This window comes from Pogona vitticeps, chromosome 5 (genome assembly GCF_051106095.1).
Source record: "Pogona vitticeps strain Pit_001003342236 chromosome 5, PviZW2.1, whole genome shotgun sequence".
NCBI classification, from domain to species: Eukaryota; Metazoa; Chordata; class Lepidosauria; order Squamata; family Agamidae; genus Pogona; species Pogona vitticeps.
Genome location: NC_135787.1, coordinates 142,869,438 through 142,893,012, shown reverse-complemented (window position 1 = coordinate 142,893,012; position 23,575 = coordinate 142,869,438). Strand labels below are relative to the sequence as shown.

General features: G+C 39.4%; 1 protein-coding gene and 2 long non-coding RNA genes across 3 annotated transcripts in view; 1 reads left to right on the top strand and 2 right to left on the bottom strand.

Annotated features, from left to right (window-relative positions):
• The window catches only part of XPOT (exportin for tRNA), a 36,162-nt gene extending 16,263 nt beyond the window's left edge, over window positions 1–19,899 (bottom strand). The window contains exons 1-10 of the mRNA XM_073000423.2: window positions 19,759–19,899; window positions 11,584–11,717; window positions 10,821–10,903; window positions 8,360–8,416; window positions 5,940–6,009; window positions 5,394–5,612; window positions 3,219–3,403; window positions 2,589–2,757; window positions 387–623; window positions 140–178 (exon numbers count right to left, since the gene is read on the bottom strand). Of these exons, the coding sequence (XP_072856524.2) occupies window positions 140–178; window positions 387–623; window positions 2,589–2,757; window positions 3,219–3,403; window positions 5,394–5,612; window positions 5,940–6,009; window positions 8,360–8,416; window positions 10,821–10,903; window positions 11,584–11,643 (1,119 nt within the window). The 5' untranslated portion in view covers window positions 11,644–11,717; window positions 19,759–19,899. The remainder of the gene's footprint in view (window positions 1–139; window positions 179–386; window positions 624–2,588; window positions 2,758–3,218; window positions 3,404–5,393; window positions 5,613–5,939; window positions 6,010–8,359; window positions 8,417–10,820; window positions 10,904–11,583; window positions 11,718–19,758) is intronic.
• On the top strand, window positions 172–9,267 carry LOC140707369 (uncharacterized). Its single transcript, XR_013537067.1, has 4 exons — window positions 172–233; window positions 771–844; window positions 7,189–7,284; window positions 8,383–9,267. It is a non-coding gene; the product is annotated as an uncharacterized LOC140707369 (long non-coding RNA).
• A 1,166-nt stretch (window positions 19,900–21,065) lies between the features above and the next one.
• Window positions 21,066–23,532, bottom strand: LOC144583329 (uncharacterized). Its single transcript, XR_013537068.1, has 2 exons — window positions 23,272–23,532; window positions 21,066–21,410 (listed from the first exon to the last, which is right to left on the bottom strand). It is a non-coding gene; the product is annotated as an uncharacterized LOC144583329 (long non-coding RNA).
• Between the last annotated feature and the right edge of the window lie 43 nt (window positions 23,533–23,575).

Below are 23,575 nucleotides of genomic sequence, written 5' to 3'. Positions count from 1 at the left end.
TTCATCCAAGTCATTGATAAAGACATTGAATAACATGGGGCATGCATAGAACAATGGATGAAGCAGAATCAGAGAAGCTAAGCAGGCTATCTTAATTATGCTGCCAAAGTGAATATATATGATACTTTAATTTTCTTACCTCTACATTAGCTTTTTGCTGTTCTGAAAGCACTGGAAGCTGCAAAAAACAAAAAAAATGTTTGAAGTGTTCTGCGTAATATCTGCATACTAATGTAAGTTATCAATTTTTTTAAAAAAGTATGGCTACCTTGAGGTGTTTTTTTCTTCTTCAAAAAATAAGGTTACATTTGGCTGAGTTACTAACATGCCTCTTTAGGTGTCAAACCTGAAATGTAGTTAGATTTAATATCAGAAGTTCAGTTTACCTGTTTCAGTATATGCAGATAGTCATAACAAAATCCAATAATATTAGAGGATATATCATCATCCTCATGAATCAGAAGTTGCAGCATCAGGGCCACTTTTGCCTCAATAGCTAGTAGAGTATCCTGAGCATTCTTCAAATCTCCAGTCTTAACAAGTTTAGTCCAACTTGCTATTAATGCCTGTCCCATTCCATTTACAAGTTTAGAGAACCTGGCTAGGAAGTCCACATCTTCTTCCTGTAAAAGTTCATTAAGTGTGCAATTAAGTCCAAAGTCCATATTAGACTGATATCTTTTGTTAGGCGCAACAAAGAGGTAATTATTTATTGTTCATCTTTCATTGACAAACAATTGTTCTAAAAGCATTTCAAATTTTAATTACAGCTCCAACACAAACTGACTTTTTCCAGCCTCAAATTGTACTTCCCTAGAATGACAAGTGCATGGACGCTCTTAAGGTAAACACACGGGTGCAGGGGTTGGAATTAGCTAAGCTACCATTCTAAGGAAACACGCTAGAGTAGAGAAGATAGTTTCTCTATCTTCAGGGCTGTAGCAAGGGACAGTAGGTTAGGAACTCTATAGGAAGATGCCTAATATTGAGTCAGGCCTTTGGTCCATCTGGAGCAGTACTATCAGCTCTGATGGACAGTGGTTATCCAAGGTTTCAAGTAAGAGTTATCCAGCCCTGCCTTTTACCATTAAGTATGAAGAAAATTTCCCTGAACTTTGCATATCATCAATTACAAGTGTGAGTGACAGCTAATTAGAACTCATTGGCATGGGGATGTAAATTCACTGAAGAGCTGTATAGCATTAAGATTAAAAGAAGATTTGAAGAAAGAAAGGTAGCAAACTATAGTAAGTGAAAATTGAACACTATTAGTATAAAAAAGGAAAACAAATCAGGAAACAGGGCTGTAAGAAAGCAGTCATCAAAAGTAGCAAGTAAAATATATTAGCCAGTATGTCTGTAATCTAATGTAAAATTATGCAAGTTTAAACGTGATGGGCATTACACCTAGAGCAAAGGACTGTGCAATGCAATGGCACACTTGGTCACATGCCCCCCACCCCAGTCAACAAGTACACCACCAGAAGTGCCCTGGAGATCTCACTTCTGCCTCAGCTGTTGTACGACCACCATGGCCATAATATCAAGTTGCATGAGTGTAGCTGTACAACTTGCTTTTGGTCATTACAACAGCTAATATCCAACATCGTCATTGTGCCCCTTGAAATAGGAGGAGGGCGCAAAGTTTTAGATATCACATGCTCTAAAAACCTGGGAGTAACTCAACAGCATGTTATAAGTGCTAAAGAGGGCTGCAAGGAAGGGATGAATAGTGGGAAATCCTATTGTTTGCAGAAGTACTGTACTGGATTTAGGCCCATATGTTTTACCCTGTTGCTACATAAAGAACTTTCTGTTCATACAATGAATTATACATATACAGTGGTACCTCGCAAGACGAATGCCTTGGGCAACAATAAACTCGCAAGACGGAAGCATCTTGCAAGTTTTTTTGTGCCCCGCAAGACGAAGATATTTTCGTCTTGTGAGGTACGTTTTCCCATAGGAATGCATTGAAATTTAATTAATGAGTTCCTATGGGTAAAAAAACTCTGAAAAAGTCACTTACCAGGTAGGGAGCAGGGGAAGCACCATTGGAGGAGTGGCGGGGGTTCCCTGAAACCGCGATCGGCGCTTTCAGAGGTCCCCCAGCAGTCCTCCAATGGTGCTGGGCAAGCCTCTGAAGACTTGCCCAGCACCATTTTTGAACTTCCCGCCCTTTTCCGTTCGGAGGCTTGCCTCAGATGGTGCTCGGCAAGCCTCCGAACGGAAAGACGCAGGGGAAAAGGGCGGAAAATAAAAAAATGGTGCTGGGGAAGGCTTGCCTAGCACCATCGGAGGACTGCCGGAGGACCTCTGAAAGCGTCGATCGCGGTTGCAGGGAACCCCTGCCAGTCTTCCCATGGTGCTTCCCCAGTTCCCTACCTGGTAAGTGACTTTTTCAGAGTTTTTTTGCCCATAGGAATGCATTAATTACATTTCAATTTATTCATATGGGAAAACGTGACTTGCAAGGTGAAAATTTTGCAAGACAATAGGTCTTGCGGAACGAATTATTTTCGTCTTGTGAGGCACCACTATATTTATATCAGCATTATACTTCTCTTCCTTCATGGAAAGTAACTAACCTGGTCAATACTGAAGAGGCCAGCAGACTGTAACACTTGACACAAAGTCTCTACTAGCTTTGTTTTATCAGTTGGGTCCATTCCTTTATTAACAATTTCAAATAAACAGTCACATGCTTCTTCCCGTAGAACTTCAACAGACATGTGACCAAGCAGCATATTTATAAACCTGAAAAAGCAACAAAATTTTACTTAATTGATGCAAATTGAATAATAGGTGTGCATTCCTTGTTTGGGTTTGCTGTTCATTCAAGAAAGCACAGTTTTCAGATTCCTGACAAACTGCTTTTGGCATTGTAAAATATGAGAAGTATTATTTAAAAATTCTGGCTTGTGTCATTTGCTGACAAGCTGCATCCAACCTACAGGGATCCCAATAGGCCTTTCAAGGGAAGGGAAAAATTTAGTTCCATCCTGCATCTGTGAGTATCGATGGCTGAGCAGGGAATCAAACCCAGGTTTCCTGAGTGCTAGTCCATCACATTATCCACTACACCATACTGTATACCTATTATTTAAGAATTCTGGCTTATCCTATCATTATTTCTAGGAGAACCAATGGAGACTGACCTAAAGTCATTATATTCACACATAGCACTTATAAATTTATTTCTTATTCAAAAATATTACCTTTCATTGGCGATTAGGCTCAAATCTATCCAAGAGACATATGCTCCAACTACTTCAAGGCACTGGCATGTCAACTCTGAATTTGTATACTGATAAGTTTGTAAGATTTGGTACCATGATTCCACTAAACTTGGAATGCATTGCTCCCTCATAGTATCTTTTAACAAGGTATTTCTGCGAGCCTCCTGTAAATGTAAACAAAGGCATTAGTGTTTAAAGTAAAAACTGTGGGGCTAGTGTCAAGATAAAACAGCTCTCTGCAAACTGACTGTATTGAGATAGCAAGCAAGGTGTTGATAACTGGTGCTAACTTTCCCTTTAGTCCAACAAAGTATCGGTATCGCTGACATACCTTTTTCATGACAGTATTATTTCCAATGTGCAAAGTTAATTATTCTGTTTTTTTTTCAGAAAATGTGAACAATGCTCTTAGAAAATACTGGGTTTTAATCAATTTTTAAAAAATATCAATTTGGATAATATTTTGATATTTTCCTTACTGCTTGCTTACATACTAGACAGGGCTATACCAATTACTAGAAGGTTGTTTTAAAAAAAACCCAAAATGTTAATGTAAAAAATGCTTGGAAATTTGTCTATAGTCCCATACATAGTTACCAGCAAGTTAGGCTTACAGAGTTCAATAGGACTTATTTTTGGCTAGAGATACTGTAGTTTTATTTCAAGTCTTTAAAATATTTTTCAACAGCGTTTAAGTTCTTTGCATAGGTGTGCATTGCAAGTCTATTTGGTTAAACTTTAAAAATAGGAGAAGGAGCTTTTATTAAATGCAGAAAACCTAATCTCTATATATGTAATCCCATTTCACACAAAATACTAAATTCTGATTTAGCACTACATAGGAATCCAAGAGTTAACTCATGTACATGTAGGGTTGCCAGACGTCTGGCAAAAGGAGGACATGTCCTACTTTTGAGGATCATGTCCTCCATCCAGTAGGCAAAACTAAAAAACTTCAAAATGTCCGGCTTTTGTATCTCTATCTCCAACCCACCCCTCTTTCTCCCCCACACCTTGCAGCCGAACCTCTTCCTGTTACTTCCTTGGTTGCAGCACTTGTAAATCCTCCGGTTCTTTCAGCGATCGGAGATAAGGTGGCTTGATTGTTTAGGGATGACAGCCCTGGGTAATCAATCCCTGACTTGTGGATGGCTGCTTCTGCCAAAGCTGAATAAGGCAGGAAGGTGCAAGAGGGATGGATGGATGGATGGAAACCTGGACAGGAGTGAAGTGAGTGCACTTGCTTGCCTGCTGGAGGGGAGGCTGTTCTGGGGTTTGGAGGGGGTGGCAGTTCAAAGCCAGGGAAATAGGGGCCAGGCCGGTCCCTCCTTCCTCCTAAAGCCAGGGAACAGGAGGCACTTTTATCCCCCCCCTTCTGCCCTGACGCACACACACCCGACCCCGGGGCATGTGCAGAATGTGTTTCCAGGTCCAGGAGTATATGCAGAGTTATCCCCTATGTTTGTGGGAGCTGGAACACACACACACACAAGCGGATTTCTCTCAGCTTGAGAAATTGCAAAGGGTAGAGAAAATGGCTTTGTGTGTGTGTGCGCGCACGTGTGCATGCGCAAATCCATTTTCTTCACCCTTTGCATTTCTCAAGCTGAGAGAAATCCATGCCTTCTGGGTTTTTTTTCCTGGTTTTTATAAAGTGTTTCAAATCTGTCACACAAATTTTTAAACTTTTTATTTCATTTTATTATGCTTTTATTAAAATAAATAATCAATAAATAAAACAAGGAGGATGGGTCTCCATTAAAGGAATAGATTGTCTCCATTGGTCCTGGGAGCCCAGTAAGTGTATATGTAGATTTGTTTTTTGTTTTTAAACATTTTTTAAAACACGAAAACACAGTGGCCAGTGGATTCTGAGTTTTGTAGTCCAAAAAATGTAAACTTTCCCAGTCTTGACCTTTCAAGACTGAGTAGGTTGAATGGTTATGGTATTGCCCCATGATCAAAGAGTTGTTCTCCCCAATACCTAATTTCAAAAAGGACATGCCCCCCACCCCATGCACAGAGCCCCCCAATATGTCCTCCTTTTTGGCTTTCAATGTCCTTCTTTTCATACACATGTATCTGGCAACCCTATGCATATGGGATTAATCCACAGTGCTATGTTTTGTATGGCTCTGATCAGTGTGTACTTACCTCTGATGTGTGAACAACATCCCTGTCTACTAGTTCAGCATCAATTGCCATAAGGATTCTGAGATACAAGTCCACACCTCGAGGGTTGAGGCCTACCACAGACAGAATATCGAAGAAAAACTTGGGCCATTTTGTGAGATATTCAGTAACAAATAGCAAAGCAAAGACTTGTGCTGCTTTGTTCCGTATAAATGTCTTCTCCACCTGAGAATTCACCAGCTTGAAAAGAACAAAGAATCATTTCATAATCTTTCACAGTGCTGTATATATATCTTATTAAGTATTTACATTTAGAATTAATGAAAAGATTTTGGAATACTTTCAAACAGTTGTCAAAGAAATGTTAAGAATTTAGGTCTAAATCCAGTGTAACATTAGTGGACAAAATAATGCTCTAGCAGAATCAGGATGGTTCATGATAGCATAATTAGAAATTACACTGTAGTTCCCTTTTTGCACAGTCCAGAAACAGGAGCTTCCAAGTCCAATGTCATGCACACAAGCAGAATAAGACTGGATAATGGCCGTAGATGTGAAGAAACCAACCTGTGCTTGTAGCCATGTTATGAGTGTTTCCCTAATTAGCTGGTGCTGTGCTTCCGTTAGCTGTGAATACCTGAAACACAGCACAAACACACAGGGATTTCTATATCGTAGTTTTGCTTTTGAAAACTTCAACATACAGTACATTTAAGAGATACCGCTTGCAGTTTAATCTATAATGAAGCCTTCTTCTAGGACTAATTTTTAAAATCTGCTGCCCCAAACAATCCTTGTGTAATTCTTCTAGGTGACTGAAGAGGAATACTAAATAAATAAATAAATAAATAAATAAATAAATAAATAAATAAATAAATAAATAAATAAATAAATAAATAAATAAATAAAAATCACTGGCTTTACATAAGTTTAATGCTGACATAAAAATATGCATCACAGATTGACTTGCCAAATTAAGTAAATAATGGCCCCAAAAATTCAAAGTACGCAGTCTCATTGTGAAATTCTGAACTTTCTAAAGACAGGAAAGTTTACTAATTCAAAACTGGTCTCATGAGAGACGATGTCTCCCCTTGTTCTGCCTCTAGTAATTCCTCTAGGCTCCAGTAGCAGGAGAGGCTAGCCAGCAAGATACTTGTTATTATCCCACTCCCATCTCTTGTTTTCATTTTCTTTCTTTCACTTTCACCTTGACAGCATAAGCCGTAACTGTTGAGGAATCAGGCTGGAAGCCAAGTAGTAGTCCCATCTGGCACAGACCCGCTAGAAAACTTTCACTTTTTAGCAACTATTTATCTGGATCTATTCTAGTTTGGAATAGCAGTTAGATTTAGGCTTTCACGGTGAGCAAGCTACAATTAGGGTCATCAAAGGACGTCACCTGCAAGCTTGAAATATTCAAGCTTGAAATATTGGCACAATCAAGGTTGATCATTTATATTATATTTATATTAACAAGACAAATTTACTCAGGAATAGAAGTAACTCTCTCTGCTGTGAACTGGAAAAAATGCACATGTTCATCATAAAACAAATATAGTGCTTCTGATGGGGGTACCCACTCATCATGAAAAGCAAAGGCAAAGGATCTTCTGTAGAAAACAAATTCTCTCCCCCTTGCCAACAGATGCCATGATACTTTACCATAACACAGAAGTAGCCTTTTTCAAAGACGGAAGAATTAGAGGTAAGGATGTACAGAAAAAGAACAAGTTTAAACCAGCAGTATGCTTTGCATACCAGATTATCTAAAGTCTCCTCAGTATTTTATACAGTCTAAAGCAGGTTTCTCCAGATGTTTCAGCCTAGAACTTTCAATATCCCTGACTATTGGCCATGCTGCAACAATGAGATGATGAGAACTGCAAGTCAAGTCATCTGGAAAAAATAGGTATGGGGAAGGTACCTTAAACTATTTCACTTTCAAAATTAATCATATCATTCAGAAAGTACAAAACATTAACCAGTCAAATAACAGGTACCAGAATTATTGATGTTCTTATTTTGGAATCACTGATATCCTAGCAGTGTATCCTGGGGCACCAGAACACAAAGACAATAGCAGCAGGAAATCTTGGAAAACCTCTAAGCATTTTTCTAGAAAGATAAACCAAGCTACCATCACAGCAGGGAGAAGAAGTAGACAACAGTTTTCATTTACAGTGGTGCCTCGCATAGCGAGGTTAATCCGTTCCGGATTAACCTTCGCTATGCTGAAGCATCGCTGAACGGGGCAGCGATTTCCATTGGAATGCATTAAACATCGTTTAATGCGTTCCAAATAGGCCAAATACTCACCGTTCAGCGAAGCTTCAGGATGGCCGGCAGCCATTTTCGCGCCCTCGTCTTGCTTAACGAGGGCGCGAAAACGCTGCGCGCGGCCATTTTAGGCCATTTCCCGGCTTCCGGCGGCCATTTTGGCCGCCGAACAGCTGATCGGCGGGTTCGTTTTGCGAAGATCGGTAAGCGAAACGCTTACCGGTCTTCGCAAAGCGAATTTTCCCCTATCAAAAAAAGTTGAGCGATTGCATTAGCGATCCGAAAAAACGGATCGCTATGCGATTTCATCGTTATACGGTGCGCTCGTTAAGCGAGGCACCACTGTATTTCAATACGGGATATGTCTCATCAGCAGTGCTCAAAGCCCAACCAACATTTTAGATGATATACCACAAGCCAAGCAAACACACAAAAGTTAACTTACTTCCTCCAAGCAACAGGATTTGTTATTTGTTTCATAGTGAATGAACTATTATGGGATCTCCCATCCCTTTCATAGCACTTCAGTATCTAACATAAATTTGAATTAAATTTGGGATTGCAATAAATGCATCAGAGGATGAAACTAACAATACAAATAATTCAGATGGAACACTAAAACACAGATACTATAAATGCTGGTAGTTTGATATTCTCAATTTTCCTACTTTTTACCACTAATATACTATAAATGTAAGAAGTCTCACTTGAATTTAATCTGATGTTCTAGAACTTGAAAGCAGAAGAACTTTATGTGATCATCACTGAAAAAGAAAAAGAAAACAATGCAATCAATATACAATAAAACCATAGATCTAATGGTCTGTTACTACAGAAGCTGTACATGACAACTGCCAGGACTGCTATTCTGAGGAGGTAAATCTTAAACCACAAGGAATAACTTTGAAAATTTAACTGTAGCCTCCCCACCTGGTGTGTGTTTTGTGACAACAATGTACAAGCCAAGCATTAGGTACTGAATATCTTATTTAATGTCCTAAAGGGCAAGATGTTTACATTATAAAAACCCATCCTTCAGCCTTGCAGCTAATATGAGAAGAAACACTGCTCACACTACTCTATCAGACTGACTGATAACATCTCAGCAGTCGGAGGTGGAACATCCATACGCTACTTGGTGTGCTATAATCCTCCTGACTCACAGATATAAAAATAAGCAATTTGCCTATCTGTTGCTTTTATTTATACTCTGCTCTTTATCTGAGCACAGCTTAAAGTTATCCCCATGTGTCTCCAAGGCAATCTTTCACTGAAGAAGCTTAGAGGACCTAATCAGGCACAACTATATAAAGAAATTGCATGTTTCTGGAGATCATATTTTCAATTTAGGTTCATGAGACCTGCCATGGAAAGATACAACAGGTTAGGTTTGAAACCTGAATGGTACATCTACCATTAAAATTATCCAACCCCCCATCAAGTCCTGTTGCAGTCACGTATTAATTTTCCACTCCTGCCCAATATTGGATATTGGTATGTTTTGATCCAAAGATATTCTAAATAATCCCGTACCTCAGCAGAACTACTTCAAGTTGTGCACTATTTTTCTAGGAGAAAACAGAAATCTCCAGATCTTGGTACTTCAATAGCCATAGCTATGTTGCCTATGACTGCTGGGAGGTGTATGCAAAAAAAACATTTGAAGGGTCACCATTGCCAAACTCTGGTCTAGGTAGGCAGAGACTGAGTAGCCAGAATGAAACTGGCAGAGATCTCTCTCTCTGCCACTAACATCTAAGTATCCTACTGTTCTGGTAATTCAATAGGATCCATTAGGATGAAATGGTTTTGCCTTTTGAGGAATATATAAGATGGTTGAAGCTTATCCTTGCTGTTATTACTGTATCAGTGATCAGAGATAACAGAAGGGACTCCACACACACACATGTTGTTTCCAAGTTCCACTGTTACCTCCAGCGATCAGATACTTTTCATCTTGCTGCCAGGAAGACAAGCACAGGAGGGATGATCTCTCTGTACTTAGGGTGTAACTTGGGGAGAAGATGGAACGTCCCCAGAACCCTCTGCAACTCAGATTACTCCCTTGTATTAATGTGATACCAGATACTGACTATGTATAATTTAAAATTTTAGAGTGAATTTAATCCTGTATGGTAAAGCTAAAGCAATGCCTAGGCACCTTATTTGGCTTCTCTTATGAATCACCCTCCCACCCAACCCACAGTGACAGTGTACAGAGTGAGCACAGATTCTCCAAAAGAATGTAGCCATGTCACAAGGGCAAACTAGATATTGTGACCTAACTCTTGCAAAGCATGTCATGCCAAGTTTCTAGAAAGTAGATTGAGTCTGCAGGACAGATTGGCAAGAGTAAGGTGATAAATGCTTGTTGCATCTATTCATGTTTTTCCCCTGCAGCTGCTCAATATTTTCAAATGCCTTGTACAATTCTTTTTGGGATCTGCTACAATCTGCACTCAAACACTCAGGTTCCTTCAGCCTTGACTTTTCCCAAGAAAATCAACAATAAAAAGATCTAATAAACTGCTTGAAATGTATAAATAGAAATCCCGCATTTCTAGAAAAGCAAGCTCTTACTGTATACTAGAGATGAGACATTCATATTCATATCCCTGAGGTGCCTGGGGAAGCCAGACACTCCCTCTAGAACTGGCTGGTCCACTTACTGCTCGCCAAGCACAACTGTCATTGTTTGCGTCACACCACTCGTGGAAGTAGCCCAGCCGGTGCCTCCCCACCTCCCCGCACAGCTGACCACTCATCAGCTGAGTGGGGAGACTCATAATCCTGCCTCTTTGCTGGAGTGGTCAGCTGTGCGAGGAGGCATGGAAGTACCAGCCAGGCTACTTCGACGACTGGCACAACAAGAATGTCAACAGCCGCGAATGGAAAGTGGACCGGCCAGTTCTGAGGCGAGGGTCCAGTTTCCCCAGGCACCTGTGATACCAATATTCATATTTGTATCCCCAAGGATATGAATATGAATATCCCATTTCTACTATATAAGATATGTTGCATTTCAACACTAATGTATGCATATGGTTTAGGACCACAGCCTTTTAAACAGCAACATTGACATGACAATTTTGTATGGGCCAAGATGTCAACACTGAAGGATATTTTCAGATTTAGTTTAAAGAAAGCAAGTATTTTAAAATTTTCTACCTGTAGATTCTTTGGGCTAAAGCTTCAGCACACACCTGCCAAGCATCTGAAGATATTTTCAGTTGCTCAAAATAGGCCAATGCCTGAAATAATTTAAAAAAGAAGGCAGCATTAGTCTTTTTAAAAAAAACCATAAAAAGCAATTGTGCACTTGGAGTGTGCCAAGAACAACAAAGTAGGCAGGCAGATATACACCTAACTGGAAAATGTTTTGGAGATTTTTTTAATATTATGAAAACAGAGTTGTAAAATAAAGAAAAATACAGCAGGATGGAGAGACAGGAACTAAGAATTTAAAAAGTGGAGGAAGCAAAAGCCCAGGAAAGCTGGCCTAGAAGTAACATTGCTGAAAGAATGGGACAGAGAAATAAAAAAAAATTCACTGGCATTTATGATATAAAGTAACACCAAAAACTAAGAGGAAGACGCAGGTTACCAAAAAAGAAGAGAGAAAAATAGGAGCCAGGTTAAATTAATGGTGTGGAAAAACAATGTTCTGAAAAATTAGAATTATAGCTTGCAGAAGTATATAAAAAAAGAGGCTATACCGACACAATATTGAGGTGGTGACAGAAAGCTCAAAGGATTAGGGAACAGCAGTAAAAACTCTACAGAAAAGGCCTCAATATACTTCATCTATTTTTTACTAATCCTTATTTGCCTTCAGGTGTGAATTGTTTAGTCTTGTGCTGAAACTGAAGTCATGCAAAGGTCCAGTAATGAACATACAGACAGAAAGACTATGAGAAAAGTATAAACTTACCCGTTGTCTGAAGTCTAAATCAGCATTTGGATTTAATCCTAGAAGAGCCTGCTCATCCATTTCTGCTGCTACGCTCCAGCTTCCTTATTTTTAACAGGATTATCCCATTCACCCACAATAGAAGCTACACACATCTGCAGTGAAAATAAAATTTAAAATAGCAAGGACTGTTGAAATATCACACATACAACTTTTAATTAATAAACTGGTACAGCAAAATTAAGGCTTGACACACAATATGTTCTGACAGGGAAAGATGAAAGCTACAAGGCAAGAAGGGTGATTCAGTGATGGGAAAGAAAACAGGAGAAAATAGGAGACCCTTAAAGATTTAGTAGAAGCAGCAAGAGAACAGGGTAGAAAGAGTAATGAAAATTTAATATATACAGTACAAGAGATATCTGCTTAAGAGCCTGCATAGATTATGTCAGTCACAGCAAGCTAGCCTTCCTCCAAACTGGTGCCCTCCAGACGTTTTGGTCTACAACCTCTGTTGTGATAACCAACCTTGGTTGAAGATGATGGAATTCATAGTCCAATGCATGTATAAGGCACTAGGTAGAAGGAAAGCTATAGCAGACAATATCTGGCTAGATGGTCAAACAGTCTGATAAAATATAAGGCTGCCTCCTCTGTCTAGGGTAAATAGGACACAGCTACTGCTGTTTCTGTTGTGAATGCCTGTCGTACAGGTTATCAAGGCTTTCTCAAGTTAGGTTGTACAGAAGTCTCTTAAGTGTCCAGCTTCAATCTGCAGTGGTGCATGACTTTTCCCTGAAGTGAAGAGGTAGATCAGTCCTGAATTCTATAATTAAATCCAAAAGTACACTACTTTTTCCATGGATGTCCTTTAGTGACCATGTCAGCATTCAAGTTCATGATCTGTCTGGCAATTGTAATATCATACATAACAGTTTAGAAGAAAGAATATTTCTAGGATTGTATTTAAATTCTGTCATACTGTTACTGAGAAGTTCCATGTCATGTGAATTTCAGGTGCTCACTTTTCCCAACAGCTGGTAAATGTTTAAAAGTACATTTTGCTGGATTAAAAGATTGTTGGCAAATATTAATTTCTTGTTGTGCCTGCCCTGAGATCTAATAACATATGGCCAGATATATGTATTCGAAAGGAAAGAATGAATGAATGAAAGAATGAATAAAAAATAAATAAACAGCTTGTGTAGTTGTTGTAGATCAATAGTTCGTGGACCTGCTTAACTCCAGCTTATCTTAAGGCAACAGACCCTCTAGCAGCCCAAGTTCACAAAGAGTTTCCTTCTGCAGTTTGGGATTGGCCCATGAGCTAGTTATATGCAAGTCCCAGGCTTTTAAGTTTCTGCAGTTCTGAACTATTCTTTTTTTTTTAGTAGATCTAAACTGAATTAAGACTATTTAATTTGTATATACCATTAGATCCTTGTGCTTATGAATGAGAAGATCCAGAAAATCATGTTATAAAACTGTCTAGCTTGTCTCTTGGTTGTGTTGGCATGGTAAGTCCCATTACAAGCAATCAACACAGAAGAACTAGACATGAAAAAGCAGGTATCTATGATGCAAAGGTTCTATATTATCAGGTCCAGGGCTTTGGCGTGGATATAGATCTTTAAAATTCCTGTGTATTTAGGTTTAAAAATTATACTCAGGTGCCGATATGTTCATTATAAATGCACTGTATACTATAAGTCTGGAAAGAACCTCAAAACCTTAAAAGATATCAACAACAACAAGGATGCACTATTCAAATTTTAAAATAAGGAGTGTTGGAAGTTGGACATATTTTAAACTGGGCATTGGCAATCCCAAGAAACTTGTGTGGTTGCTGTAGATCAGGTTAGCGTGTTCACGCCTCACCCATCTTCTACTATAAAGAAATTTCCCAAGAACTTTAGAAGTATGGCTTTACACTCCCACCAACACCCTGCCACTGCCATAAACATTACACCTAAAATATCTCATTAGAGGAAAAACAGGTAACGACAGTGCATAGAGACTTCGAATATAATGCTCTGCATATCAGATGAAAAATGCAACATGAATAACTTCAATTTTATGACTGCTACATTTATTCAGACTACACTAGGTAACCAGAGATATGAAACACATAAGTTAAATCAGAATCTGTAAATCTGTTACTACTTTTTTTGCTTTATAATGTCACTTTTATGAAAAGGTAAAATATTAAAAGGTGATCAATACATCACCATTCATGTGTTCCCAAAAGGCTTACATATAAAATGTAAAAGCTAGAATACAGTAAAAAATCAATTCATTCTGGAAAACTGAAATAGCCTTCTGAGAAACACTCAATAAGTTAAATAATTTAAAATCAAGACAGTGATGCAGATATCAAGGGATCATCTTTCACTAAAAGAAGGGTTTTCATAATATATTTAAAAGCTAGTGATGGAAGAGCAAACAAACATATATGCTTTCCACATATACAGTACTCATGTAAAAGGATGGGCACCCTTAAGATGCAGATCTTTTCAACAACTGATTAAAAAGACACACAGTTAATATTTATACAGAGAGGCTAGTGGACCAGGTTTCTTCAACAAAAACAATCCAACATGTACAGTACAGTGAAATTCTATGTCCATTCGGCTCACTCCTAAGTAAAGTGGCAGGTAATTGCAGCTTCAGACTAAAGACTATTTTGTGCAGGCTTCCTCAACCTGGCATCCTCTACATGAGCTAGATAAGGATCCCTACATCTGTACCCAGCAACAGGTAATGGGCAAGTAGCTATGGATTGTGGATATTAATAGCTCCACATATCTGGAAAATACCAATGTGATGAATTAAAATCGGTGCAAACAGGCGTTAAAAGCATCACAGTTATGCTTTCTTTTTCAGGAATCAGAAATTTAGTCTAGACAGAAATGTTCAGCAACAAAGAACTATGGAATGCCATTGCTACAGGATTTTCTGAAGGGTTATCAAATTTCCTCATACATTTATTCCTCTGATAAGCAAACAAAAGGATGAGCTTACTGCCAGATTCATTTTTGTTAAGGAAACAGGGGTTTCATGGTTTGTCTATACAACACATAAGCAAAGAGATCAAAAGAAAGACATATCCTGTTGTGCCACAGGGTAAGTAGTTCATGTGCAAACCTTCCATTGGTTAAAGGAACTATGCAGCCTCAATGTGTTTCTCTGCCATATTTTTACTCAGCTCCTTGTTTGCCTGAGATTCTGGGTCAGTATCAGAAGGACACAACTTATGTTTAAGAACATAACCATTTTATACCAGGATGAATTAAATGCTCATCTGAAGTATACTATCTGATCAAAGGTTTTTTAATTCTCTGCCAGCTGCTTGCTTCATTATGCACTGGGATCAGATTCTTTGAATCTCAAATAATACCAAAAGGAGGAAGGATGAAAACTCACCAGACTACAGATCACCATCAAATCTAGAGGTTTATGTGTTCAACTAAACTCCTATGCAAATTATTGTATTGTTTGTGTCTATAAAAGATATTGCATGTGGAAGAAATACTTTACACTGTAAATTAGAAGTGTACTGGGATGGAGGGCTTTTCTTTTCTAATAACCTGGGACAATATAGGACCACATTTTAACATGATAGTAATAATTGTAATAATCTTACAGCTTAGTATACAAAAAGATATACTCAGAGTCTACGTTTGCTTTGCTATATTCCAAACAAAGATACTCAATCTAATTAATCACTATTTCTGATTGACTGATTATTCCATTAGACTTTTTTCCAATCATTTTAGAATAATATAATCAGAACTCCAGAAACACGAACATGCATTTGATCTAACTCTTTTGGATCTTTCCATCTTGACATCTCATATACCTCTTTGTAGTCTTTATCATGTTATCTTGATATAGATTATGTTGCCAACTCTCAAACAATGTTCCATTTCTACATTTGAGAGATTTGTGCTTTGTTATATGTTGGCTATAATAATCCAGTAATAAGTCACAATTAGAATAGACTCACTGAATCAATGGGAATTTGTACAGTCAGCATTTATGTAAGTTCCATTGATTCAATGGGCCTATATTAGTTCTAACTCACTACTGGCTGAAACCCTATTAGTATAGTGAGTCGCAACAAGAACAGGACCCTGAATCACAAATTCCCAGTGATTCAATAGGCCTACTGCAGTTGCAACTTACTACACTAAGAAGTAAGATTTCTGCCTCTATGTACTTCAGACACATCCCACAACAGAAATGTTTTTTTAATATTTTATTTAGAAAACTTTGGCAGAAACAGAATTGTATTAACTCATTTTACTGGGTTCACTCCAGATTTAGGTATGGGCAACTATAGCAGAAGCAGCAAATTCCTTGTAACTTCCAACAACAGTCCTTCCAAAAACCCCAAAATATGACACAAAGTGTTGTGAGACAGAGTTGCTTATGGCATTAGAGAGGAAATGGGAAATAACATCTTAGTGTTCACTTCTGAATTATTATTTCTAAGCAAAACTAATTTAGGCACTCAGGGGCTACTTCTGAATAACAGGAACTAACAAGGACTTTTAAATTCAAGAATATATGGAAGTGAGAGACCTCCAGACCTTGATGGACTACAGTGTCAATCATCCCTATCAACTAGCCATGCGAGCTGAGATTGATGAGAAATGGAATCCAACAAGACCAAGATGACAGCAGGTGTCCCACTCCTGTTTTGTTTCCTGGAGAAATCCAAGAGAGAGAAACTTGCTTTTCCCAAGTACAGCTCCTAGAAAACCCCAGCCAATGTGGCCAGTGTCCATACTGGTGTGGCCATGAACTGTTCAGACAGCTGTATTTAAAAAAAAAAGTAATGCCACCCATCTCTTGAGCAACTGTGTGGCAAGAATTAGATCTTTGCATATTACTTCATGAAAGCAAGTGCCTATCTCCTCTGCACATCTGTAAAAGATAACAGGACAGCAGACTGCTATTCTTACAGGATACCAGGTTTTCTGTAGTATGTATTTTTACCTATCAACTTGGAAGAAAAAGTGTCTGACAAAGTGAAGAGCACAAAGGCCTTAAAGACACAGAGAGAAACAACTGTTGTTATGCATTTGTAATTTTTGTGTTGGTGTCCTACCTAGTGGTTTACAGGAAGGTGGTAATTATGTCTGGTATACTACTCAGTATCACAGTGGTAGTACTCCTTAAGTTGCACATGTCAGCAGGAAGGAAAAAAACTGGCATGCTCTCCTGCAGTTACCTATAATACTGAACTACACAGAATGCCTCTGCTGTCAAGAAAGCCATTGTAATCAGCAAAAATTTATCATACAAAGCCATTCACATTTGTGATTATGAATGAGCAGGACTAAATTCAGGTGGCTGATAGGCTAACACCACATTCCACAGGCTCTTGCTTTCAGATCCCCCTGAGAAATACAACCAGGTTCTACACAACTCAATGAAGGAATTTCCTAGGGATCTGCAAAATCAAGTTCTGGAAACACCTGCTCCTGAATACTCAATGAGGCACCATTCAACAAATCAGTGGAGACACTATTAGACCCTCAAAACAAGCCTGGAAAGCACATGCATACTCTTGCAATTTTAATCTCCAAGTTCACAAATCAGAAAGTCTAGAAGACATCATCATTTAAGGTATCAACACTGTCACAACTAGGGAGTCTGGTTATAACAGATTCTGTTCTTAGCCGATATATTACTACGTTACTCACAGGTGGCATACTTTTTCTGAAATATGTTTTTCCGGTTCTGGAGACTTCTAAGAACATATTTTTTTTTTTACACACATAAATACGCACAAAAAATCAGTGGGGCACTATAACTCCCCCAAACCAAAGCTGCAAGGAATATCCATGCATTTCCAATTTTAATTTCCAATTTTTAAAAAATAAACCACCACTTTTTTGGTGGTTATAAAAATGAAATAAATAAATATTTCTGAGCTTGGTGTGGTCTATGATGGATGCTGAGGTTAATATTTTGGCTCTCATACCCCCAGAGTTGCCTACTCCATCATAATGATTTCATGCATTTCTCAATGAAGGGGGGGGGCAGAGATTGGTACATCCATGTGGTACTAATATCAATTTAACACAGAACAAACATAGGTGAGAAAAAGACAGAACATCAGTTCTTGTCACCTACAGTTCCCAACTAACACTATTCAAATGTATCATCAATGAGCTGTACCTATCCTATGATATAGGCTTTGGGTGCTATGTTTTATTTATTTAACTTATATGCCACCCACTCTACACAAAGGTCTCTAGGCGGCTTACAACAATATCTGTACTTGTGAGCAAAAGCTGCCCAACTTAAAACAGTTACACGATGGAACAGGCTGCATAAAAAGGGTACAAGGCTCACACTCTACCACAAAATCAGATGCCATTTATCTCCCTATATCTATTTGGGCAATACTGTTACAGAAGCTAAAATCTGCAGAGAACTGATCCTCAGCTAGTTGTGTCACCTTAACACTTTGCTACTGCTCCACAGCCTTGAGCATATGCTTCCCAAGGCCACTGCCTCGCTTTGCCAAATGGTAAGTCTGGCCCTACAGTTTATGCACACATCTTAAATAAAAATGTCAACATTCAAAATACAACAGAACATTTCAGGCACCCAGAATATTCAATCACTGAACTTAAAAGTATTTTAATGTATATATTTATTACACCTGTATACTGAACCGATTAGTGATAAACACTACTCTGAGCAATTTACATCCAGAGTAAGACAAACATAAAACAAAACAAATTGTAATGAAAACAAATACCACTTAAAATAAATACATAACCATTACTGAGGGAAGAATCATTAACAGAAAACAAGGGAGACCACAATGATACCATTGATTAAACAAAAAACCTGATTTCTGTCTCTTGTATCTTGAATGAGGACAAAAATTTTGAATGTGTCAAACTGCCCAACCCAATCCACCTCTGTTATCAGCAACTGATTAGTATTTTCCTTTTAATATTATTGTTACTGACTGCATTCCCTGTGTTACATTCCCTGTGACTTCAGTGTTTACAGTTACCTCCCTCCATTCAAGATAGCACTTTATCGGTCTGATGAAATTGACTGTAATCCATTAAAACTTGTGACACAGAATACTGAGTTAAACTTCAAGGTACTGTACTATAAAACTCTGTCATGTCTAGGGTAATTCTCTCACACCTACAAGTCATCACTAATTAAAAAATACAAAAAATAAGGCATATTTTTAGGTAGTGTCTTTAAGTATGCAGAGAAGTTAGATGCATCTCCATTGGGTTTCTGTATGCTTGATTAATACACTATTGAAGTTTTTGATTCATATTAACACACACACATTAATTTCTCAACTGAATCCCCCCCAAAACACATGCACCCAATTACTTGTCTGAATCAGCCATAACAACAAACAAGTTTGTTCGCTCAATAAAACATCAAGCAGTGTACTGGCCCTTTATGCGAATTAATTTTCCATCAATACAGATCTGGTGGATCTGTCCCATCATACACAGAAAGCATTTCAGTGGATAGGCCTGGGACTCAGCTACTTAGTAGCAACATACTGTATATAACTCAGGAAGGCATAGGACCAGTGCATGCCCATTCCATGAACCTGCCCGGCAAGTACAACGGGTTCGTGCTGGAGAGACGCATACGTGAATCGGCTACTTTTTAATCATCTTCATGCTCAGGGTGCTAGAATGGAGGACGCCTGTCACACGCTTGTCCCATACAAGTAGGCAGGCAGGCGCGCACCCTTTTTTCAATGCCCTCCACAGACAGTCCCGGGGGGGGGCTGCAGCGACCGCCCGAATTGAATCAGAGGCGGCAGATGGTTGACGCTCCACGTTTGGGACCAAGAGTAAAGGGCCAAGCGCCCATCCCACCCCTGTGGCGTGAGGGGGGGAGGTGCTCCTCTCCTCGGCGGCACGAGGCAAGCGCCGGCCCGGCTTTCGCCCCCGAGGAGCCCCCACCACGCCGGAACCTAACCGCCGGCTCCCGGGCCACACGAGGGAAGGAGGGAGGGAGGGCAGGCGGGGGAGCCGCTGCCAGCAGGGGCCCGCCGGGCCAAAGGCGGCCAAGCCCAGCGGCATCCCACAAAGAGGGCAAGCTCCCTTCCCTCCCCCCTGCTTCAGCCCGGGCGACGGGGAAAGCCGCACTCACGCCCGCCCGCCCCCGCCGCCGGTTTCTCCTTACCTTCTCCGCTATTCCATGAGGGAGGAGGGGACCTGCCTCCTCGCCCTCGCAAGAGACCGCCGCTACCGAGGGAAGCCAACGGCGGCCACCCGCTTGCAGAGCCCGCAGTCTGGCAGGAGAGCCGCCACAAGGCTGCTGCGTGTCTCGGGGAGACGCCGTATTCCCCACTTCCTTTCCCCCGGTTCCGCCCGGGAAACTGCCACTAGACACTGGACTACACCTCCCAGCCTACCCCGCAACAAAACGCGAAGGCACGCCATTCGCCCAGTAAGAAGACGCCTCGGGGATCCTGCATAAAAGTTCTCTGACGTTTCCCGGCGCGCACCCAATCAGGGAAGAGAAGCCCGTGGCCAGCCGGGAGAAATGGTGTCTGCGCCGAGCAGGGAATGCTGGTCGTTGTAGTTTCGTTCCTGCTGGCCCGCTTAGTGGGGATACGTTGTCTCGCGGCTTTGCTCTTCTTGTCAAATGGGAGTTCCCCCTGGGCACCCCCGAACCACCCAAGGCTCTAGCAGGGCTCGACATCTTTATCGTCTCTTCGTAACAGATCCACCAGTCATTCAAACCGGCGGTTTTCCTAGGGAAATTATTGAGTTCCATTACTTCGCCTCGACGGCGTGCGGTCTGATCCCTTGAGCCGCTCCGAGCATGCCAACGCTACACTCGTTTCAGTTTGACTATGATGGCTTCCCTAAAAGGACGCTGGGGGGTGTAGTTCTGCAAAGGACTGCTTTAATCGGTTTTAAAGTACTGTACCTCCATGCGGTGGCCACGTTGGGTTTTTTCTTTTTTTGTTTTACACAAGGCACAATGTAAAAGTGCAGCCTAGTCATGTTTATTTGGAAGATGACTGACGGATTTATTCCCAAATAACATCCTTATATCCCTGGAAATTTGATAGGACCTTGGATTGTAGCCTGAAAACAATGTAACATTGGCCAAACGTTAGAGTAGTTAATTGTAAGATGTTTGGATGAGAGGGGGGCATAGTGAACGCTTTCGTGAATGCTGTTTGTTATTGCTAATCCAAAAAGCAGAAGCCTAAAGATTCTGTGAAACATATTTAAGTTAATCATTGCAGGACAAGTAAATGGAAACCCAAATACACTTTGGTTGGCAGAAACACACTGAGAGAAATGCATCAAATGTCTAATTGAAGCAAAATGATCCCGTATACTGTATTTGTATCTTCTCAATCAATAATACAAACTCAGGCAATGCACAAGAATTGGAAGGATCAAATTCAAAGTGTTATACATATTTAAATACATCACAGAAAATTTTTTCAAACTAAGATGTTCAGTTTAAAGTGAGATATTAGGTGAGATTTTATTAATTAAACCATCTCGATCAGATACAAAGGTGGCTTTTGCAGATGATTCACTAAGCATCAGAAGAAACACAACATATTACACTGGATTTTGTCTGAGGACTAAAGAAGCATGTTTCCTTCTAGGATACTGTTTAATTAGATGAAAGTTGATTCCTAATGGATGGAAGATACTTGTATTTTGTTCTGTTCAGTTATGTGATTGTTCACATCTCATAGTATACAGTGGACCCTCGACTTACAGACGGCTCAACTTACAGACTTTTCGAGTTACAGACTTCTCTGGCCGCAAAATTTAGGTTTGACTTGCAGCCGGAGAATCGACCTACAGACCGGGAAAAAAACAACAAAATGTAACAAAAACGGCTGGTTATGGATTAATCGGTTTTCAATGCATTGTAGGTCAATGGAGCCTCGACTTACAGACTTTTCGACCTGCAGCCACCGCTCTAATACGGATTAATTCCGTAAGTTGAGGGTCCACTGTATGTGGAGTCAAAAGCTAGCAATATCACTATGACAGAGATGATCTACGAAAACAACAGCTGCTTGATTACTGAGATGAGAGAGAAAGATGATCTAATACCAGAATGAAGTAGCTTGCTTCATTACAAGTAGAGATTTAACAGCCAGTGTACTTGTTGACTTAGTGCTGGACTGAAACTTTATTACTCCATTAGAATAAATGTCACCCTTTTATTTAAACTAAGTTACTATAGTAATACTGTTGGAATTTAGATCACAGCAACATTCAGTTTCAAATGCATGTCTTTTATTATAACTGAGTAGTGATGTCAATTACATGTTGCACATGTCTGAGCATGCTACTTGTATTCTGGTTCTTGCTATATAATTTTTACTAGAAAAACTTGTTATGTTACAAAACTGTTCAAAATAAGTTCACAGTCCTCCAATTAATGCAAAATCTATGGGCTGTGTCATTAGAAGTTCCCTCTACAAGACACAGCACTGGATTTACAGAGTCTTTGCAATATTACTGTTATTAAAACATAAAAGTCAAGCAGGGCATAAGACTGCCTAATAAGTACACTTTAGATTCCTAAAGACACCAGCCACTTCAACTGTCCTATGTCATGCCCCCCTAAACTACTTCCAAGTCCACCTAAACTCACTACTCCCTTTCCTCTGTCCATCTCAAAGTTTAAATACTGTAACTTATTTTCCCAAACATTCCTGCAGAGCACTGGTCTTGAAAGTCCATTCTACTCATGAATGTCTATTTGGAAATATGCCTCCCAATCATCTTTAGAAGTACTCGTCACAAGGATAATCCTGGACAAAGGATGATCACTCACTTATGCTGTTGACTGGTTCTGCTAAGTTCCACAGTAATATGGTCTACAAATTGCAGCAATTACAGGATTAAATTCTCAGTAAATTAACTGGATTCAGTTGAGTTTTTATAAAAGTAATCTAAGATTGAGAGAAAAACCTCAATGTCTAGTCTTACATAAGTGTTGAAAGAAGTAGCATGCTCTCCATAAGATGTACTGCAAAACAAATATTTATCATACCATTGTAATCTAGGTGCTAGATGCCATGTACCCATATTTCGATCTTTCATTGAAATCTACCAGTTACTTCTTGAAGAAGAGGGGAAACTAATGGGGTTAGAACAATAGCAGAAAACCTTTAATGTTCAGTTTTAATAAAATTTCAACACAACTGAAACTAGTTTATGTTAACAACCCACGACTTGTATATGACACTTTATAATTTAAAATAATTTAGACATTTAAGAAATTAGACATTTAACAAATAAATGTTTTTTAAAAATTCTTTTTAAGGCTTACAGTAAGTGAAAATATATTTTAATACAGCTTTGTTAATAAGAATCAAATGATCAATTTTAGTTAGGCCTGTGAGCACCAACAATCAGATGTACACTAGTTTAAGTTCCATGTGAAACATGGCCTTTCTGGAAGTCCTGCACTTTCACATTAGGAATTTGGTGAATCAACACCTCCATACAGTGCATTGATTCAAATGGGCCTACATTAACTGTGACTTACAATGCTAAAATAATTCAATGCCAAAATAATTTAGGCCCAATCAATGTATGACTCACCAAACTCCCATTGATCCAATGACTCTGTTCTAGCATGACTTATTATGTTAAGCAACAGGATTTTAGCCATTGTTGTTAAAAGAACCATAAGACGTACATGGCAGCTTTATAACGGTTGGCCTCTCGCGATTTTCTTTCCTAAAACAACGTGATTATCCACAGAAACTACGTATAACAATGAAGGCTCACGTATCCTTGCCAAAGCAGAAGAAAACCTCAGGGCGAGTAATATGCTCTTGTCTGGGAAGAGAGGAGGACCGCAACTCCCATCATTCCTCATCAGGAGCTGCATTTGTTACGGTTGATGGGACTTGCAATTCAACACTATTTGAAGACCCACATGTGACATAACTGCCCAACTACCATGACAGCAACTTGGCCAGGAACATAAGAACGCCCCC